Below are 17,531 nucleotides of genomic sequence, written 5' to 3'. Positions count from 1 at the left end.
GGATATTTTTTAAATTCAGGGTAAATGTTGAATCCACAATCAAACCAGATCTTTCAACCCAACAGGGAGTGCCAATGGCAAATAGTTTTCTTTTCTTTTTTGGTGGGGATGCACACAACAAACAGTTCAAGTCTTGTTATAATTGTCTAAATGTTCAACATCTTGGTAGTTCTTGGACACCTTGGTACTAGAGCTGCACATTACAGCGAATCACAGCTGTATCTGCAGACTCAGTCGCATAAGACTGCATGGATGCTGTGGAAAACCCTGCAAAGAATAATTTTTATTCACTTTTATTTACTTCTGAATGCAGCTTCTGGTAGGAAATATTTCAAGTACCAGGCATCAATGCTCTGCGTGTCTATAATTTATCTGCCCATTTTATTCGCTCTAACTGCCTTTGATGCCCATAAGACATGTATATTTTTGATAGGCAAGATGCTCAGGCTCACAAATGATAGAGAAATTATATTGATGGTAGGCAAAGAGTAAAGAAAACAGCAAAATAACAGTTACGTGTTTTACTGAAATCATACAGCTTTACTTCGTATGTACCCTGGGTGGTACTTGTTAGAAAAAGTTGGCAAATCACTTTTTTCTTAGCCTGAAGAGAAGTGTGATCCATTGATAGTTGAAACTCAATCTTGGGTTTAGAAATTGGGGTCATCTCTCTGTTGTGCTCTGCAGGTGGTTTTCTGGATTTTATTGCACCATCAAAAAGGCAGGGCAGCCCGACAGTATCGAGGCACCCAACAGCCAGGGTGTTCAACGTCAAGTTCGCTGACCTTTTTATACAGGTCAGGCATCGATCAAATGTGCTAAAGTTCAAAATCAAATTCCAATGCATGCCAATGCGCCCTCATTGTCTGATAATTAGCAGACAATGTGGCGGTAACGAGAGCAACTGCAGCAGTAAAGTCTCGGAGCGCACACTGCACATTAATCTAGTGAGTTCCTGCATCCAGCTATGATAAAAGACAGAGTGAACGGGAAGTACATCCTACTTTGTGTGAAAATGTTGTAGAAAGTACGGAGTTCTGAACTGTGCTGGATGTCGGGTTCGAAATCTTTTGTCAGTGGAATCTCTTGAAGTTTAAACAGGCTTTCATCCACATGAGGAAGTCGGGGGAAAACAGGATATATATCTGCTTATGACAGCTGAAGTGCATTGCTGGTATCAGATATAAGATATGCGTTGGAGGATGGTAAACAACTCTAACATGATAGTTCTGCAAAAGACATATTATGAGCCTTGAAACATCAGATTCATTTGTTTTGCTGAGTTAAGACAAATGTAAGAGGAATGAGGAGAGTCTCTTGAGATGTTAACCCTTCCTATATGTGACTTGAAGTCAAAATGCACCAGAAACTCAAACAGCAGAATCTGTCATAGCTTTAATACAGACTAATAAATCTATCTGCAACAGTTTTGTTTGGTTTAATAAGTTATTTATTTTAAGAAGTGTTTTCCTTCCTGGTTTTATTTTCCATTTAAAAGCATTTATACTTTTTCCACCATGTTATTAAACATGGTTTATTGACGAAAAAACAAATATGCAGACTTCATACAGATTAAAATATTTTACTAACTTACTATTAAAAAAGAAATTGCACCTTTTAGAAAAAATTTCACATGAATAATAATCTAAAGGTTTCCAAATAAGCTTGTAGCATTTTTCCAGTTCTGAATAAGAACAGAAAACTATTTTCAGCCATTCTCCCCCCTCAAAAATACATTTAAAAGAAGTATTAAATTGATTTAACACAAGTTTATTTCTTTTTCTTAGATTATTTTCACATTTCAAACCTTTTTTTAACTAGGTACAGGTTTTAAAAAGTGTCTTGTGAACTTGGACTGTTATCAGAGCCATTTATCAAAAGATTTCTTTCACTCAGAACATAAAAATCTCTGAGATGAACCCACTTGCTTTCAAGCTGAATCAGAGTGAGGAAACAAATTTCTGAGAGGATGATAAAAGGGTTTGGATCGTCGGAGGACAATTGATGTGCTCACTCATCTAACATTGAGTTTCAATATTATTCTCCTGTTTTTCACAGCCTGTAACCAACTGTTTATAAAAGTAAAACTTGTCTTTTTATGTAATGAAAATGTTTCTTCTGCCTATATAGTACAATCGTAAATGGACTTTGCTCACATTACGTTTTTCTAGTCTTACCACCCATTTAATTGTCCAGCAACTAGTTTTCCCTGCTGATCTCGAGGCTACCTGTACTGAAACAAGAAGTTGGCAAACCATTTGTACTCACTGTGGTTTGTGTATGAGTGCACAAACTACTGACTGGGTAAGCTAGCAGGGTGGGATTTGGAGGTGTGGGGTCATCACACCTAACATTTAAACACTGCCATGTTGAGTGTTTAATACGGTCATGGATTTCTAACTTGATTTAGATTAATATTCTTAAATCACTCGGTGTCTGCAGACTTCCTAAGTTGTCAACTTAGCCACCACCAGACAGCCGCACCTGTAAAGACGATGAAAGCTCCTCACTTGAGGTCCGATTCACTGCCGTTTTTAATCATGACTGAATCAGCAGACATTGACAGCTGATCCTGAGATCTGTCTTCCTCTTTAGCTGAAGATCGAGTCACGGCATACGCAGCCATTCAGTGAGTTTCCCCACAGATCAAAGGCGGTGTTGTTCCTACCAGCAGAGGCAATGGATCTCTGGATGTGCCTGACTTTAGGTCAAAACAAAACCGGTTGCTAATATGAAAGGGGACAAAACCAAAAGTACCGTACTCATTAAAGGGTAACTTGCCCCAAATCATTTTTTTATTTTTTGCTGATAAAATGCATCCATGGATGTCTTATAGTGCTGTCTACATGTCCCTGTCATTATTTTTGACAAACTACTGCACATTTGTTGAAATCCTGCTTTTGTCTTAAAACCGTCTTTGTGGCGCCCTCCTCATTTTGAAGACGTGTACTGCATTTGAATTTTGATTCAGTATTGGCTCAAAACATAGTGTGATGTCATCCAGAAAAACTGACATCAGTAACTCCTCCACTGTGGGGCATAAAGGCGGCTCCGTCTCGTACGTGACTCTGTAGCGAGTTATAATGGGGAGCTTTGGATCTATCAATTTTCAGGTTAGCAATTTATTAGCTTACCATTCAAGATAAGATAGTTTAAGATAATTCAGTTAGTTTATTTAGCTTTAATTTAGCTTGATCTAGTTGTCCAGACCACACCCAGAGCTAGATGCCCCCCGCATACGGCTAGCTTTGAGCAATGAATAAAGATTAACCATTCGTGTGGTTTTAAAGATTTTCTTTTCCCCAGTGTGTCAGAGAAACTCCCTCGAACTCCACAAAAATCAAAGGTAGCAGCAATATAGCACTTTAGTTATAAGAACTACTGTCAAGGGGACCAAATTAGGTACACTGTTATGAAAACATTTATCCTGTTTCTTTGTATTCTTAGCTGACGAGGGTGGCACCCAGTGAGGTTTTCTGCGACTGTGGATCATCTGCTTCAAGGTTCAGTGAACTGCCTTAAGAGATGGTTTCTGCATGCCTTGGTTGTAACGAGTGATCACTTTTTGTCATGTCAAACCAGTCTGACATCTGATGTAATTAAGGAATGTTCATCGGTCTTTCAAATCCTGAAAGAAAATTACGTTTAAAAAAAAAAAAATCTAGTTGATCATCAATTTCTGAAATACCCAGACCAGCACAAACAGCCATGCCACAGTCAAACCCACTTAAATGCTGTTACTTCCCCAACTTTGATGTTTGGATTAAACTTCTGCAAGTCTGTTTTTTTTTTACTACGTCTAGTTGACTAATTGCCTTAAATAGCTGTGAAGTGATTAACTGACAAGCTGTTTGTGTTAACGAGCAGCTGAACAGGTGCAGCTAATGGAGTATCTGGTGAGTGTGTACAGTAACAGATGTTTCGCCGTTCAGCCATCTTGTAACCCCTGTAAGAAGAAACAGCCTTCACAAGGTTTGACACAATCAGCAATCAGCATTAAAATGCATGCATTAAACATGGATTATTGCAAAGTTTTCTCATTTTATTAACAAAATATGAAGACTAACATTAAACTCCTGCATATAAATCAGACCTTTACATGTTAACAAGTTTGATTTGATTAAATATACAGCCCTGCAAGGACTTTTTAGGTCAAAGTTCATATCCAAATTGTGTATTCATGCTTGAGAGTATTTTTAAAAACTATTTTCAAATTGGGAAAAGTTTTTTTTCCTTTATCGTGGTTTGCATAGAATTGAACTAGGAAAAAAATTCTTGTTGACATTTGGTTCTGTTCTCATAGCGAGACGCCTCTCAGTTTTTCACTTTGTCATTTTTATCTGTCGTAGAGCACTTTTTAATTCAACTTGGAAGAAAAATGTTTAAGTGAAGCCACCAGTAACGCATCCTGCCAAGCTGTGCTGAGCCTGCTGCCCCAGAGCCTCCTCTATAACAAAGATTGGCTGTTTGTTTGCTTATGAAGGTTGTTTTCTGCTCGGTGTCAAGTAAAGAAACTAGCACTGGGCCATTTTTCCTTCTTACCTGTTGAACTGAACCCTTACCGAATCCTGACGCTTTGAAAACCTAAATATCTCATACTAGCCAGTTGTCAGAAAACATTATGCCCTTATTGATTGAGTTTGTTGAACACTAATTAGACAGCAGTGTAGTGAAGAGTTCATCTCCAGTACACGTTGCCCTACAGTAACGGCTCATGGCAGCACCTTTAAATAGACCCTCATAAATCAGTTAATGACCACAGGAGGAACAACTCCTGCAATCCTCCTGGTAGGATTTCCCTAAACAAAACACATTTATCACAGAGTGATCAGAGAAACTCGGCGTCTCTCATCTCTGCTGGCATCACTGGTGGCCAGAATGGATCGCTCGAGGGACACGGATGAGTCTCCGAATATTGTATGCCGTCCCATGACGTGCTGTCCCCACGCAGTGGTGTTTTGTTTTTAACACTTTAGTGGCCTTGGATAGGGAATATTGCCTTCACATGTAGCAGCTGCTTAGAGGCAGAATGAATCATTGAGGAGATTAAGCCTGTGAAAGCCCTTTGAGGATTAAGTCCCTTTCCCGATATAGGGTTCCTCGCTGTTGTGTGGAAGATACAGTAAAATGAACTAGGTCACACTATGTATCTATACAGCTCCTTGTGTTTGAGCTGCACAAGTTTGTAAGAAAATGCACAGGAGACCGTGTCGTTTTAAGCCTGTGCTTTTTGCTGCTTTGTTACACAAAAGATTTTTCTATTGTCAGAGTTTATAGAGAGCAGAGGTGGATCGATTAATCCAACAAAGTGAAACCTCGGATAACAAACATTTATCAAGCAGTATCACATTTATTAACTTCTGTAATTGCAGTCATGAGCAAAAGAGATAAATGCTTTGACTTTTCCTATTTAACTCTGTTTGAACTCTGGAGTAGCCATTTTTTTACCTTCTGTTTTTGGAAACAACAAAAGATTAAGTGCTCATGAATTTGTGCATCTATTGTAGGGTGCTTTTTAAAAACAAATTTGGTAACCTTGCCTGGAAGATGAATTCTCGTGGTATTTGTGCATTCACAAACTCACTTTTTTCTTACTGCTTCTCTGTGAAGGCGTAGACTATTCTCTTTTTGCGTTTCCCTCCCCTGTTTCCCTGCCTGCTTCTATTCTATTTTCTAACCTTTTTGGATTTATGAAAACAGGATTTTGGCGTTTTGGAGCTGCCAGTTACCTAGAGTATTGAGAAATTGAGAAAATGTCGGCAGCTGTTTTTGGCCCATGTCAAGGCTGCCTGAACTGTGTGAGGGATATGTCTCCTACCAGCGCTCAGACTGAAATGCTATGTAAGCAGAACTGTAAACCAGCTGCTATTTGTGAGCTTGCTGGGAGGATGGGAACAATCTTGGAGAAAGCTGGATGCTGGATCCTGGCCATTTTGGAATCACCATTGAGATATACCAATAACACTTTAAGGCAGACAGAAAAACAAGAGTCTGCCTGCCTAAAACAAATGCTGCTATACAAACTGGCTCCCTTGCAATCTTAATTTCTCCTGGATGTTATGTAAACACAAACCCTGTGACATCTGTGACCTGAACAGATCACACTAAACTGCCTGAAAGCATTCCATTACTATCAATGACTAATGGCTGCAAGTTCTATCTGGGACAGTCCACAGACTAACACACAATTACACTAAAACACACAGGAACACACATACACCACCTCCACTGTGCTTTCTTCCCTTACTCTGCTGCTTTCTGTTTTCGCTGTAGTGTCAGAAGGGTCAGATCAGAGACCTCAAGCTTTAGCTTTATTTGAAATTTTAGTGATGAAGGTCATTCCAGTGAAGCAATAAAACAAAAGTTATTCTAGTTGTAGCTTTAGAAAAGTTGTATAAAATGACTTTAGATCAGAAATCCCCAAGAATATATTTAGCTTATTTCTAAAGTCTTTCTGTATTTTTGTCAATGTATAAAAGAATTCTAGTCAAGGATTTATTTCTTATTTCTTTTCTTTTTCCCATGTTTGTAATGTTTTTTCTGTTCATGTACATCACTTTGAATCGTCTTGTTACTGAAAACTACTTTATAAATAAACTTACCTTACGAGAATCCATCTTTTCCCACTCCGGCTTCAACCGTTTGTGTCCAAAAAAAAAAAAAAAAAAAACACGGTTCGGGCCAATCACATTGCAATATTATGGTTTAAGGTGGGTTATACCGGTGTGACGAAAGCAACAGTGGTTGACCCCATAGCTGAACCAACATAAACATGGCAGTGCAGAGGACACATGCGTAGCTGCTGCCATCACATCCGTTTTTGTAAGAATTCACAATTTCTTCTTTGACTATAGAATAGCAATAAGTGCCTTGACTACCTTGTCGGGTTTCTCTTAAGGCCTGCTCCTTACGTTTTTAATTTTATATTGTGATTGGCTAAAATCGTCCAATCAACTCAAAGTTCTGCTGAAATTCCCTCCTTTCCCCAAATGGATTCAATGGCAGCAGTCGTCCCAGATTGATGATGTGCAGAACTAGAGTGCTACGCATTATCAGTCCGGCTGGCCAAGTTTTTTTTTTTTTATTTGCACCCCCATCCCGAACAGAACGTGTGCATATTTTCTGAGGCTTATTAAAAGATATTCACACCGTTAGATCTGAGATCTTTATGTTATGCTCATAGCTGTAGCTCACAATTATATTACTTTCCATAATAGGAAATTTGTACAAAGAAATGGAGCACAAAGCAGGGGAATGCTGCAAAAGGGTGACTTTACATACTGAACACCAAACCTGAAAATCAGTGCTTGTCTTAGAGGCAACCATAGAAATGGAGTGATGACAGAAAAGTCTTGACCTCAACTGAGAGAACATGCAATGAAAATGTACCAAGGCATTCATCCAGTAAGGAGGAGGGATTCAGGAGTAATGTTGCCTTAAAGCAGTAATGTTGTATTTTCTGCTATTGTTCTGACCTTGAATATTTTCACTCATTCTTAGTAGCAGCTCGAATTTCTCTGAACTGATTCACCACAATAATTATTAGAAGTGAGCTGTTGAATAAAAGCAGCTGAAAGTCCCATTTGTCTACTCATAATCAGTCCATGTTTTACTTGTGACAGTTTAACTTCACTATAGTGAAGCTGTAACACGTTCTTGTTGGAACACTGTCTGACTCAAATACATCAAGTCCATGTTGGTTCTCTTTCAACATTTCATTTGCGCCTAAACAATGTTTTGTGGTTGGAATAAAAGTCAAAATACTGATTAACATTCATTCATTTGGCTCAGACATTCGTCATCCAAAGATAAGAGGTTACTCGAATGCCATGTATGTTGATTTAATTTAACCATTAAAGCCTAATACAGGTAATTGTGAAGGAAACTTAACATCTTTAAAAAAGAAAATCTTTTTTGTGGCATTAGAAAAATAAAATTAAATTAAACATCAGGCTTTCAAGTCTTCCTTGTATCGTAATTGATTCCTTATACCAAAGAAAATAATTTTCCTAATTTTTTTTCTGAATTTTTATATATTCATTTGTATGTTCAGAATAATACTTTGTGAAGAAGTAGAGGTCTTAGAAATTTGTGTATCAAAAATGATACATTTGGAGTTATAGGGTTACACTGTTCACGATAACAGATAACAGATAATGCAAAAGAATAAATAAACTTTGCTTGTTGTGGCATGTTGTCCTTGTTGCTCAGCCTTGATGTTTTCCTTCCCTTGAAGCCCATACCATCCCTAGGATTTGCACCATCCTTGGGCAGAATGTTTTTCAAACAGAAACTTGTGGTTTTAGCGAGTGAGGAAAAATCTCGCCTCTTCGTCTGTCTAGTTAACCAAATTCTACCCTCTGCTCCTGCATAGCCAGATGATTGGAAAACCCAAGAGTGTTCACTCCATCCTTGTGTGTTATTAAACAGCTTAGGGCTGTATGATAATTCAATAACACTATATATCAATCAATAGATGTGTGGTGCAATAGAAAATAAAGGGTCAATAAAAAGTTCAGTAGAGGAACAGTTTTCCTTTCTTTTGAATTCTAGCCTATCATGTAGGTTAATAGTCATTACATCCTCCCAATCAATCACCAAGCTCCGCCCCCTTCAAAGAGTTTAGAGAGCACGTGCATTTTTTTTTTTCTCCAAAACTTGCAGTTTTGGTAAAGTCGGTTGAATAAAGGATTGAGTTTGAATTCAGTGTTTGTGTTCTTTATCTAAAAATGTCATTAAGCAGCAGCATAAAATGGCCAGAGCTGCATTTACAATAAATGTTTTGATACTGATATCGATCAATATTTCTATATTATTGATATGCTTTTTTTCTATATCGTCCAGCCCTTAAACAGCTCTACATTAATTTGGGATATTAATAGAGGGCCTACATCTGGTCGTATGTAGGCCCTCTATAAACTTTTCTGTATTAGAAAAAGCTATGAAAACGCCTATAGTGCCTTACGGTTACATTTTGTTGTACTGGTTATCAGGTTTTGCACATTTTGTCAACAAAATAGTTATTTTGCCCATTAATAGAAATTCCAAGCCCTTGTCTTTTTTTTATTTTTATTCCTGGAACACCTCCTCTGGCACACAAAGCTTCCTGAAATAGGTAATTTTTCTCGTAGAATGCATCTCTGCTTTCTTGGCTGTTGTGTTATGGACATTGCAGTTGTTTCCATCTGGTTTATTTTGGCTCACATTCACAGCAGGATGGAGGCTTCCTGTCTGTCCAAAAAAGAAGCAGGCCGTGCTTCATGTTTCCCGCCTGTGGGACCGACTGTCAGTCTTCATTCACTTTATCACATCATGAGGGTAGATTCTGCCGTCTCGCATGAATTCCCCACTTTGCCTCATGTTGGGATATTTCACGTGCAGTGAGACGGTAATACCAATATGTTCAACATCAAGACTGCTCCACTCCGATCCAAGGCCTTTGGAAATGCTGACCTAGGCTGAAATTTAAATTAGGGCGGGGGGTGTTAATTGTATGAAGAGGGTTTGTTTCTGCTGTGCGTCCCTCCTGCTCAAAAGTGCAGCGGTTGTGCTCAGTATGTTTCTCTCTGTTCTTACGCATGAGTGCCCATAAAATGAAATCTAATGATGACAGTGTTGGATCAGCAGAATACCACCAGAGGCTTCAATATTTCCGGCTGATATGATAAACGGGTATAGGAATTCCTTATCTACTCCCACAGAAAGGGAAATGAGAGATTGCTATTTTTTTTCTCCCTCCTCGTCTTATTCACTGCAACGTTTCTTGGATTTAAAAAAAAAAATCTTTTGAAAAGAAATGATGAAAGTGTTGGAATGAACAATGAATGTGCAACTATAACCATATTTTAGATTGAGCATCCATTATCGGGGTGTATTTATGCTATCTGGGTGCCGTTTGGGGCGCATGAGATAAGTTTGAAGTATCGCTCTTTAATTCTTTAATCGACATCAAAGTCGGGATGACAGATGAAGATGGAGATGAAAGCTTAAACCCTGTTTTCCTCTGCTCGTGTGTGTGTCTGCGTAGGTGCTACCTTTGACGTGGCCATGCGATTCTTGTCCGAATGTCCGTGGAAGAGACTCCAGGAGCTGAGAGCTTTGATCCCAAATGTCCCGTTCCAGATGCTGCTGAGAGGCGCCAACGCTGTGGGCTACACCAACTACCCCGACAACGCTGTCTTTAAGTGAGTCACTCCTGCACACACCCACGTTTTAGCAAGCTATCTGATCAAAGGATTGAATCTCGACATTTAAGTTACATTTCTATTTATTTTGCCCAATTACTGTCTCACTATTTAAAGTCAATTTTGGTCCAGGGATTTTTTTTAACCATTCTATTTACAAAGAGCCTGGATAAATTTTACGTTCAGTCTGGACATGGGACCACTTTATTTGGCAGAAATGCAAGAGCTGTTTTACATTGAGTAATATTCTAAGCATGGTCAACATGCTGCCAGTAAAGCTGAGGTTGAATTTTTTCCTAAAGGTCTGAAGCTAGCTTGCCTTATTCTCTCCAGAACCAGTGTTGATGTCCGTTTTGCAGCATCGTTCTGTTGAAACGGACAAAATGGTCCAAGTTTCTACCACCTAGCTGTTGGTTTGAGGAGAAGTCCTCCTTTGTTCCAATTCAATAAAATGTTTATTTGTATAGCTCCAATTCATGATACATCTCAAGGCATTTCCCAAAGTCAAATTCAATCAGATTATACAGATTGGTCAAAAAGCTAGTAGATTACATCTAGTCCTGACAAGCAGCATTCACTCCTCCTGAAAGAGCGTAAAGCCACAGGGGACAGCCGTCTGCATTGTTGATGTCTTTGCAGCAATCCCTCATACTGAGCATGCATGAAGTGACAGTGGAAAGAAAAAACTCCCCATTAACGGGAAGGAAAACCTCCAGCAGAACCGGGCTCAGTATGAACTGTCATCTGCCTCCACCCACTGGAGGTTAGAGAAGACAGAGCAGAGACCGTCACCTTATGCAGCGCATCACTCCTACTGGCAGCAAAACAGTCCCCCATTATGATGCTACTACCACCGTTCTGCAGTTGTATGAGCGTTGTTGGGCTTGAAAGCCTCGCCTTGTTTTCTACAAGCATTCCTCTCGTCATTGTGGCTAAACGGCTTAATTTTTCTTGTCTGATCATAAAAAGTCTGTCCAGAAGACATTTAGTTCCTCTGTGCGGGAAGCTGCAAAGTTAAATGGGTCTTGAATGCGTTTATTTTGGTGCAGGGGATCTTTTTGGCATCTTCTGCATGTCCACACATTAGACGTTTCTTAGACCAAAGCAACAAATAAAGAAAACCAAAACTATGAAATCATTTCTGTAGATTTGAAATAATGAAACCTCAGTTTGATATTTTTAACAGCCTGTTTTTTGTTAAGAGTTATCCTACGGTGTGAAGAAGGCTGTCTTAATTCGTCATCACAAGGATTTCACACATTTTAATGCTTGTAAATAAAAACTCTGCCAGGAAGAGTCAAATATCCAGCGACAATTGTTCCAAAAGCTACAAATTAGCACTTTAAATTTTCCCTTGAATGGGTTGTGTGTTGTAAACAGAGTTGATTATTGTTGAAGAAACCTGTTCATGACTACAGGAAGTGCGAGGCAGAGGTGCAAGCTGAAAAGATATTTAACAGTGTTAATGATCTGCTTTACTACATTAAATGAAAGCAGTTCAGTCATCTAAATGAGTCTACAGGATGTATTCGTGACCTTTCTGGTGAGCGATCTCGACACTCAATAGGAAAACATATATTTCTGAATATTTCTCTGGGTTAAGATTTATTTAGCATCGACAATTTCTGACAAAGCTTTGAGAGTAGCAGCTGGCGAGGAAAGACGCTCCTCACATTAAGACCTGAGAGTCTAGAGCAAGATCTTTTTCTGACTAGAACTGCAGTTCCACAAGGACTTTTTGAGGTGTCCGTATCTATAATGTGAGCCCCGACCATGACGGATGTGTGAACCTGTGACCAGAACTGCTCAAACACGCAGACTTCAACCATTTTTTATTCCTATAATGTTTATCACGTAGAGCTCTCTGCATAAAACGGGCGTGTGCGTCTGAGCAGCTCCATCAGTTTCCTATTTTAGCATTTCCTTTAACCGTGCAGGAAACGATGATTGCATTTTTTACAAAACATCAACTTGAATATGAGTTTCTTAAAACCAGCTGCTGCCCCTTCTGCGTTATTGTCTGGTTATATTGAAACGTCCTCCTGCGGGGTTGTTTCTATGAGAAACGCTTAGATAATAAGCAGCTAACTGCATTATTCTATTACCTATGATATACAGTTGTTTGTGTTTTTATGTAATTGAAAATGCGTCCCCCCCCCCCCCCCTGCAGTAATGTGCAGTAGGGAAAGCAGTTCAACAAATGATATTCGTATTTTGTTTGCACGTTTTAGCAGAGCCGAACTGAAATGTCTTACTATAAAGGTCATAAAAGTGATTTTTATTCCTCACCCTGAACATTAGCGATACTACTTGATGATTATTTATGAGTCTGGATCGACAAATATAACAAAAGATCCATTTTTCTTGCGCTCTGCAGAGCTTCAAACCTCATCTGTGTGTGTGGGTGCGCTGTTTGAGACTCTCGGAGGACGACTTTTTGACTGAAGTCCACATACGTTCATCTTTCTCAGGGCAGCGTCTTTAAATATAAATCCAACATGAAGCCTTCCAACACAGTGGCTGTTATTCTAAATATATCTCCATATATGGAGGCTTGTGTAGGTTCCAGCACCTTTAATCAGGCCAGTTTGTTTGATGTGTTCCTGTTGCCTCTCATCACACTCACTGACTTGCACATCACTCATGCAGCCGTACGCCAGCCATGCACATTAGGCCATAAATACTCCCGTGTTGACACGCTCGCTCGCGCACACCTCCGCCTCTTTTTTCCAAATGGATTCACCAGCTACCTCTGCTGTGGGATGCGCTCACTCACACACCTACAGCTTCAAACATGTGAATCCCATGGCTTGATATAAATTAGTAGTGGCTATTTTATGAGTAATGCTGCCGTCCCCTCCTCGAATCACACGCAGACCTCCCCTTTTTCCTCCCTGTTTTACGCCCGGCCCACCCCTCTAACCTTATAGTCATTTATTCTCGCTGATGCCTCCCTTTTTTTTTTTGCTGCTTTCATTCATCTCCCCGCATTAAGCGTGTCTATGCCTCTCCTCGCTCTCCCCTGCTGCTTCCCTTTGTCTCCCCCTCTCTTCGCTCTGTGTCCCAAAGGGGGGAGTGCTGTTGAAAATTTGCACATCATTGTGATTAATGGCTTTGATCCGTTTGCTTGGCTCCCTTCTCCATCCTCAACCACACTCTGTCACTGCCTCGCCCGCTGCAGCTCACCACAAAAACCCCGAACCGTCTTCATTAGCTAAATCAAATCAAAGGCTGATTTTATTTAATCCGATGTAAAAATGGGTTTTGCACACAGGAATGATACATGGAATGCATTGCAAACGTATTAATACCACTTTTATTCTCCATGTTACAAACTTCAAGGTTGGGACTTTGTGTGGCAGAACAGCACAAAGTTGAATGAAAATGAAAATTTTTCAAGCTTTTTACAAGTAACTATGTAATGTGGTGCATCAATTGTCAAAGCGTGCCTCAGCGTACCTTTTTTTTCTCAGTACTTGGACTAGGTCATTGTATCCCATGAACACCCTTTATTATAAACCATTAAGTCCAGTGTTGCTCTGGCTACAGACGGTGAACCTCCAGGCCCTGAGCTTTGGCAGCTCTAGAATATGTTTTCTCTCAGTGTTGGCCTTCTATTTAGCTCAATCTATCCTTAAACTCAGATCTTTACTGCCCACATTTTGATTCAGTTGTCTGCATGTAGGCAGAAAGTTACAGCTTTGGTCTCATCTCTGTTAAACAATAGACCTGTTCTCGGTCTTCCCTGGTTCTTTTATCTGGTAATGTGGTGTTTCTGTTGTAGACTTCTGTAATAATAAAAAGACTCTTCAAACCCTAACTCTATTCTAACCGTATTTAATCTAAAAGGCAGAGAAATGTTTACAGTTTCATTACTGGGTTCTCATAACAACACAACGCAACCGGTACCTGAGATCCCCGTTTGTTCTCTCACATAGACATTAAATAGGAAACATTTATCCACCCATTCAGGGGCGTGTAACAGTATATCAGCGTGTTCTGTTCATCACATTGGTGGAGAAAATCATGCTGTAATGCAGATGTGTCCTTGCTGACACATTTTCCACTAATCAGTCATTCTTTCCAGTCGTTGCCTTCAAAGTCTATCTGTAATTTCTATGGCAACCGACTTTGGAGTCCAGTCTCTGTAATCTCATAATCTCTTACATCTAACCAGGAAACAGTCTTCATGGTGTCTGCTGTGCCTCGGCACCTCTTGGGTCTTTCTTCGTTTACTTTGTTTAAACCACTCATAAAGCCCAAGTTTGTGGAGTAAACAGACAATAAACACATTCTTTCCACCTGCGCTCCGCAGCTCCTCCAGAGTCAACATGGGCCTCTTGGCTGCATCTCTGATCAAGCCTCTCCATGCCAGACTAGCCTAGATGGACGCCCATAGCTGCAGTTGAACCATATTCTTTGCATTTTCAGAGGATGGATTGAACAGAGCTCTGAGAGATGGTCACATCTGAGAATCCTGAGATTAAATTACTCAGACGTCACCTCGATTGACTAATTAGGTGATGTTTATGGGCTATTTGAGATGCTGGATTGTATCTAGGGCAGAAATGGCCAACTCCAGTCCTCGAGGGCCAGTTTTAGATCTGTCCCTGTGCCAACACATCCTATTTATTTGAATGATTTACCTTCTCAGCCTGTCATCATGGTCTGCAGAGGCCTGTTAATTGAGCACTAATTAGGTTGTTGTGTTGAACATGCTGGACACGTGAGGACAGACTTGGACACCACTGATCTAGAGCTATCAGAGTAAAGAGAGTTGAATAAAATGTAGGCCACACTTTTCAGATTTCTTGTTTTTTATTATTTGTGATATTCTTTCCTCTTCCTTGTGTTGGTCTATCACACAAAATACCAATAAAACATAAAGTTGGAAAATGTGGGATAAATACTTCAACAATGCGGCGTATTTAAGATTCTGTTTCCAAACCGCCAGGAGGATCGTTTCACTGCCAAGATTGTCGAATCATATCATGAAGCTCTACTTTCTACTTTTTTTTTTTTTTTTTTTTTTTTTAAGTACCTAAATATGAAGCACTGGTGAGTGCAGTGGCTTTGATTTAGTCCCAAATACGACGACCACCCCAGAGCACATTGTGTTACCTCTGGACTCACACACATAATGGACTGGTAATCCTCTTGTGGCACAAATAAACATACTGCCACACAATGCGTCTCGTTTATTGGTTGAAACAAAGCCTCTCGGTGTGTAAATATTGCATTCAGAATAACACGTCTGCAGTCGGCGCTCATCGCGGTTATGAAAAACCTGATTAAGATACTGGGGCAAAGGCAATAATGAGGGATTTACCACAAGCAGCTGGGATAATGACTCCGGTGTACATTTGTCTCCGGTTATTGCCGGCTCTCGAAGGCTGTATACGCTCTCTGTTCATGAAAACACTGGGAATACTTTATTTACTCAGGTGTGGCGGTGGTTATGAGCGCAGATATGGGAAGGGATTATCATCTGGAGTTCACTTTTGCATGTTTACAGCTCATTAGATACATGTTTAGTTGAAAAGTCTTCCCTGGCCTCTTTGGAAACGGCTTGTGTCTCCTTTCAGGTTCTGCGAGGTGGCCAAAGAGAATGGCATGGATATCTTCCGTGTGTTCGACTCCCTCAACTACCTGCCCAACATGCTGCTGGGCATGGAAGCCGCTGGAGCGGCGGGCGGCGTGGTCGAGGCCGCCATCTCCTACACGGGCGACGTCTCCGACCCGATGAGGCAGAAATACTCCCTGGACTACTACGTGAAGCTGGCCGACGAGCTCGTCAAAGCCGGGACTCACATCCTCTCCATCAAGGTGAGGAAAGGAAAATGCTACTCCAGCGACGAGGTGTTGCTCTTTGTGTCGCTTACAGCCCACTTAGGTTTTTTTTTTTTTTTAAATAAACCCAGTGGACAGAAACAGAAGACTCCCAGTGAGTCAGTCTGCCCACAGAATAACAAGCAGACATAAGAAACAAGGTAGGAGGACGTGTCATCTTAAGAGTCCAGCCTCTCTCCTGTTGTTTTCCGAGCTGCATCAACCTGGTTTCAGTGTGCATTAAATGCATCTGAGAGCACATTTTCTCACTTCACTATATTTTGTCACTTTCAGTTTATATTCCTTTAAACAGGAGCATCAACATTAAATCAAGCATAAGTTACTTTTTGTGTTAAGTGGTTTCACCATAACCAAAAAAATGTCAAAAATTAAGTACGCCCTTGCTCCTTTAAAGTAGTCTAGTGAAGGATGTAGCAGTCAGCTGGTGCTAATTAAATGTTCTTGATTGAATGATAATCAGCAAGTGTGACTAACTGTATGAAAGCCAGACTTTTAGCAGTTGGTCTGAAAACATAAGGGTGTGTGGACGTAACACAATGCCATCAGCAAGGGCCATCGAGGTGAGGTGGGGCTTCTAAGATAATTTTATTAATTTATAAGCTAAACTATTTGAATTCCATCATTGGTTAATGAGTCAAGTGGAAAAACATTAAAAAAGGCCGTCAGTCCTACCGGGAGTAGACGCCGCTGAAAGGTTCCTAAGGATAAAGTTTGCAATACTCTAAGAAAAGAAAAGTTGGAATGCAAACTTAAACGAAAGATGTTTCATTTGATACTTTAAACAGAAAAGTGAAAGGCAACTCTAAACAAACAGGTTTTAGGATTTTAATCTTGATTTAAAGGAACTCAGGCTTTCAGCACTTTTACAGTTTTCTGGAAGTTTGTTCCAGATAAGTGGAGCATAGGAACTAAATGCTGCTCCTCGGTGTTTGGTTCTGGTTCTGGTTCAGCAGAGTAGGCTGGAGCCAGAAGACCTTAGTGGTCTGGAGGGTTGATACACTGATAACAAGTCTGTGATGTATTTAGGTGCTAAGACATTCATGGATTTATAGACTAACAGAAGTATTTTAAAGTCTATTCTCTGAGATACAGGGAGCCAGTGGAAGGACTTTAGAATTGGGGTGATGTGCTCTACTTTCTTAGTCTCTGGCTACGTTCACACTACAGAGAAATGTGACCCAAATCCCACCTTTTTGCCCATGTGTGATCCATATCTTTCACATCACTCTCCTGTCTCTCACTACACATCCACACACAGTAGAAGCAGTTAGCGCCCAATAGAAGACCGTTGTTTATAGCTGGGCTGCTTTCTTCTTACCTTGGTCTCATATAGTCTTAATGTTGTTGGCTCCCATTGCTCAGTAGCTTTCCAATAATAATGAGGAGAAATGACAGCCAGTATCTGTATTTTTTTTAAACAAAACTTAACTAGAAACAATTACATTCACCATTACTTCTGTAATCAGTGCACTACTCTGTGACGTCTCCTTCTGTTAT

General features: G+C 40.0%; 1 protein-coding gene across 3 annotated transcripts in view; it reads left to right on the top strand.

Annotated features, from left to right (window-relative positions):
- pcxb (pyruvate carboxylase b) overlaps nt 1–17,531 on the top strand; it is a 429,275-nt gene that overhangs the window by 352,095 nt on the left and 59,649 nt on the right. For all 3 annotated transcript variants that reach the window (XM_036146585.1, XM_036146583.1, XM_036146584.1), the window contains 2 exons: nt 10,028–10,184; nt 15,770–16,010. In XM_036146585.1, the coding sequence (XP_036002478.1) occupies nt 10,028–10,184; nt 15,770–16,010 (398 nt within the window). The remainder of the gene's footprint in view (nt 1–10,027; nt 10,185–15,769; nt 16,011–17,531) is intronic.

Source organism: Fundulus heteroclitus, chromosome 14 (assembly GCF_011125445.2).
Source record: "Fundulus heteroclitus isolate FHET01 chromosome 14, MU-UCD_Fhet_4.1, whole genome shotgun sequence".
NCBI classification, from domain to species: Eukaryota; Metazoa; Chordata; class Actinopteri; order Cyprinodontiformes; family Fundulidae; genus Fundulus; species Fundulus heteroclitus.
This window is presented reverse-complemented; position numbering and strand designations above follow the sequence as displayed.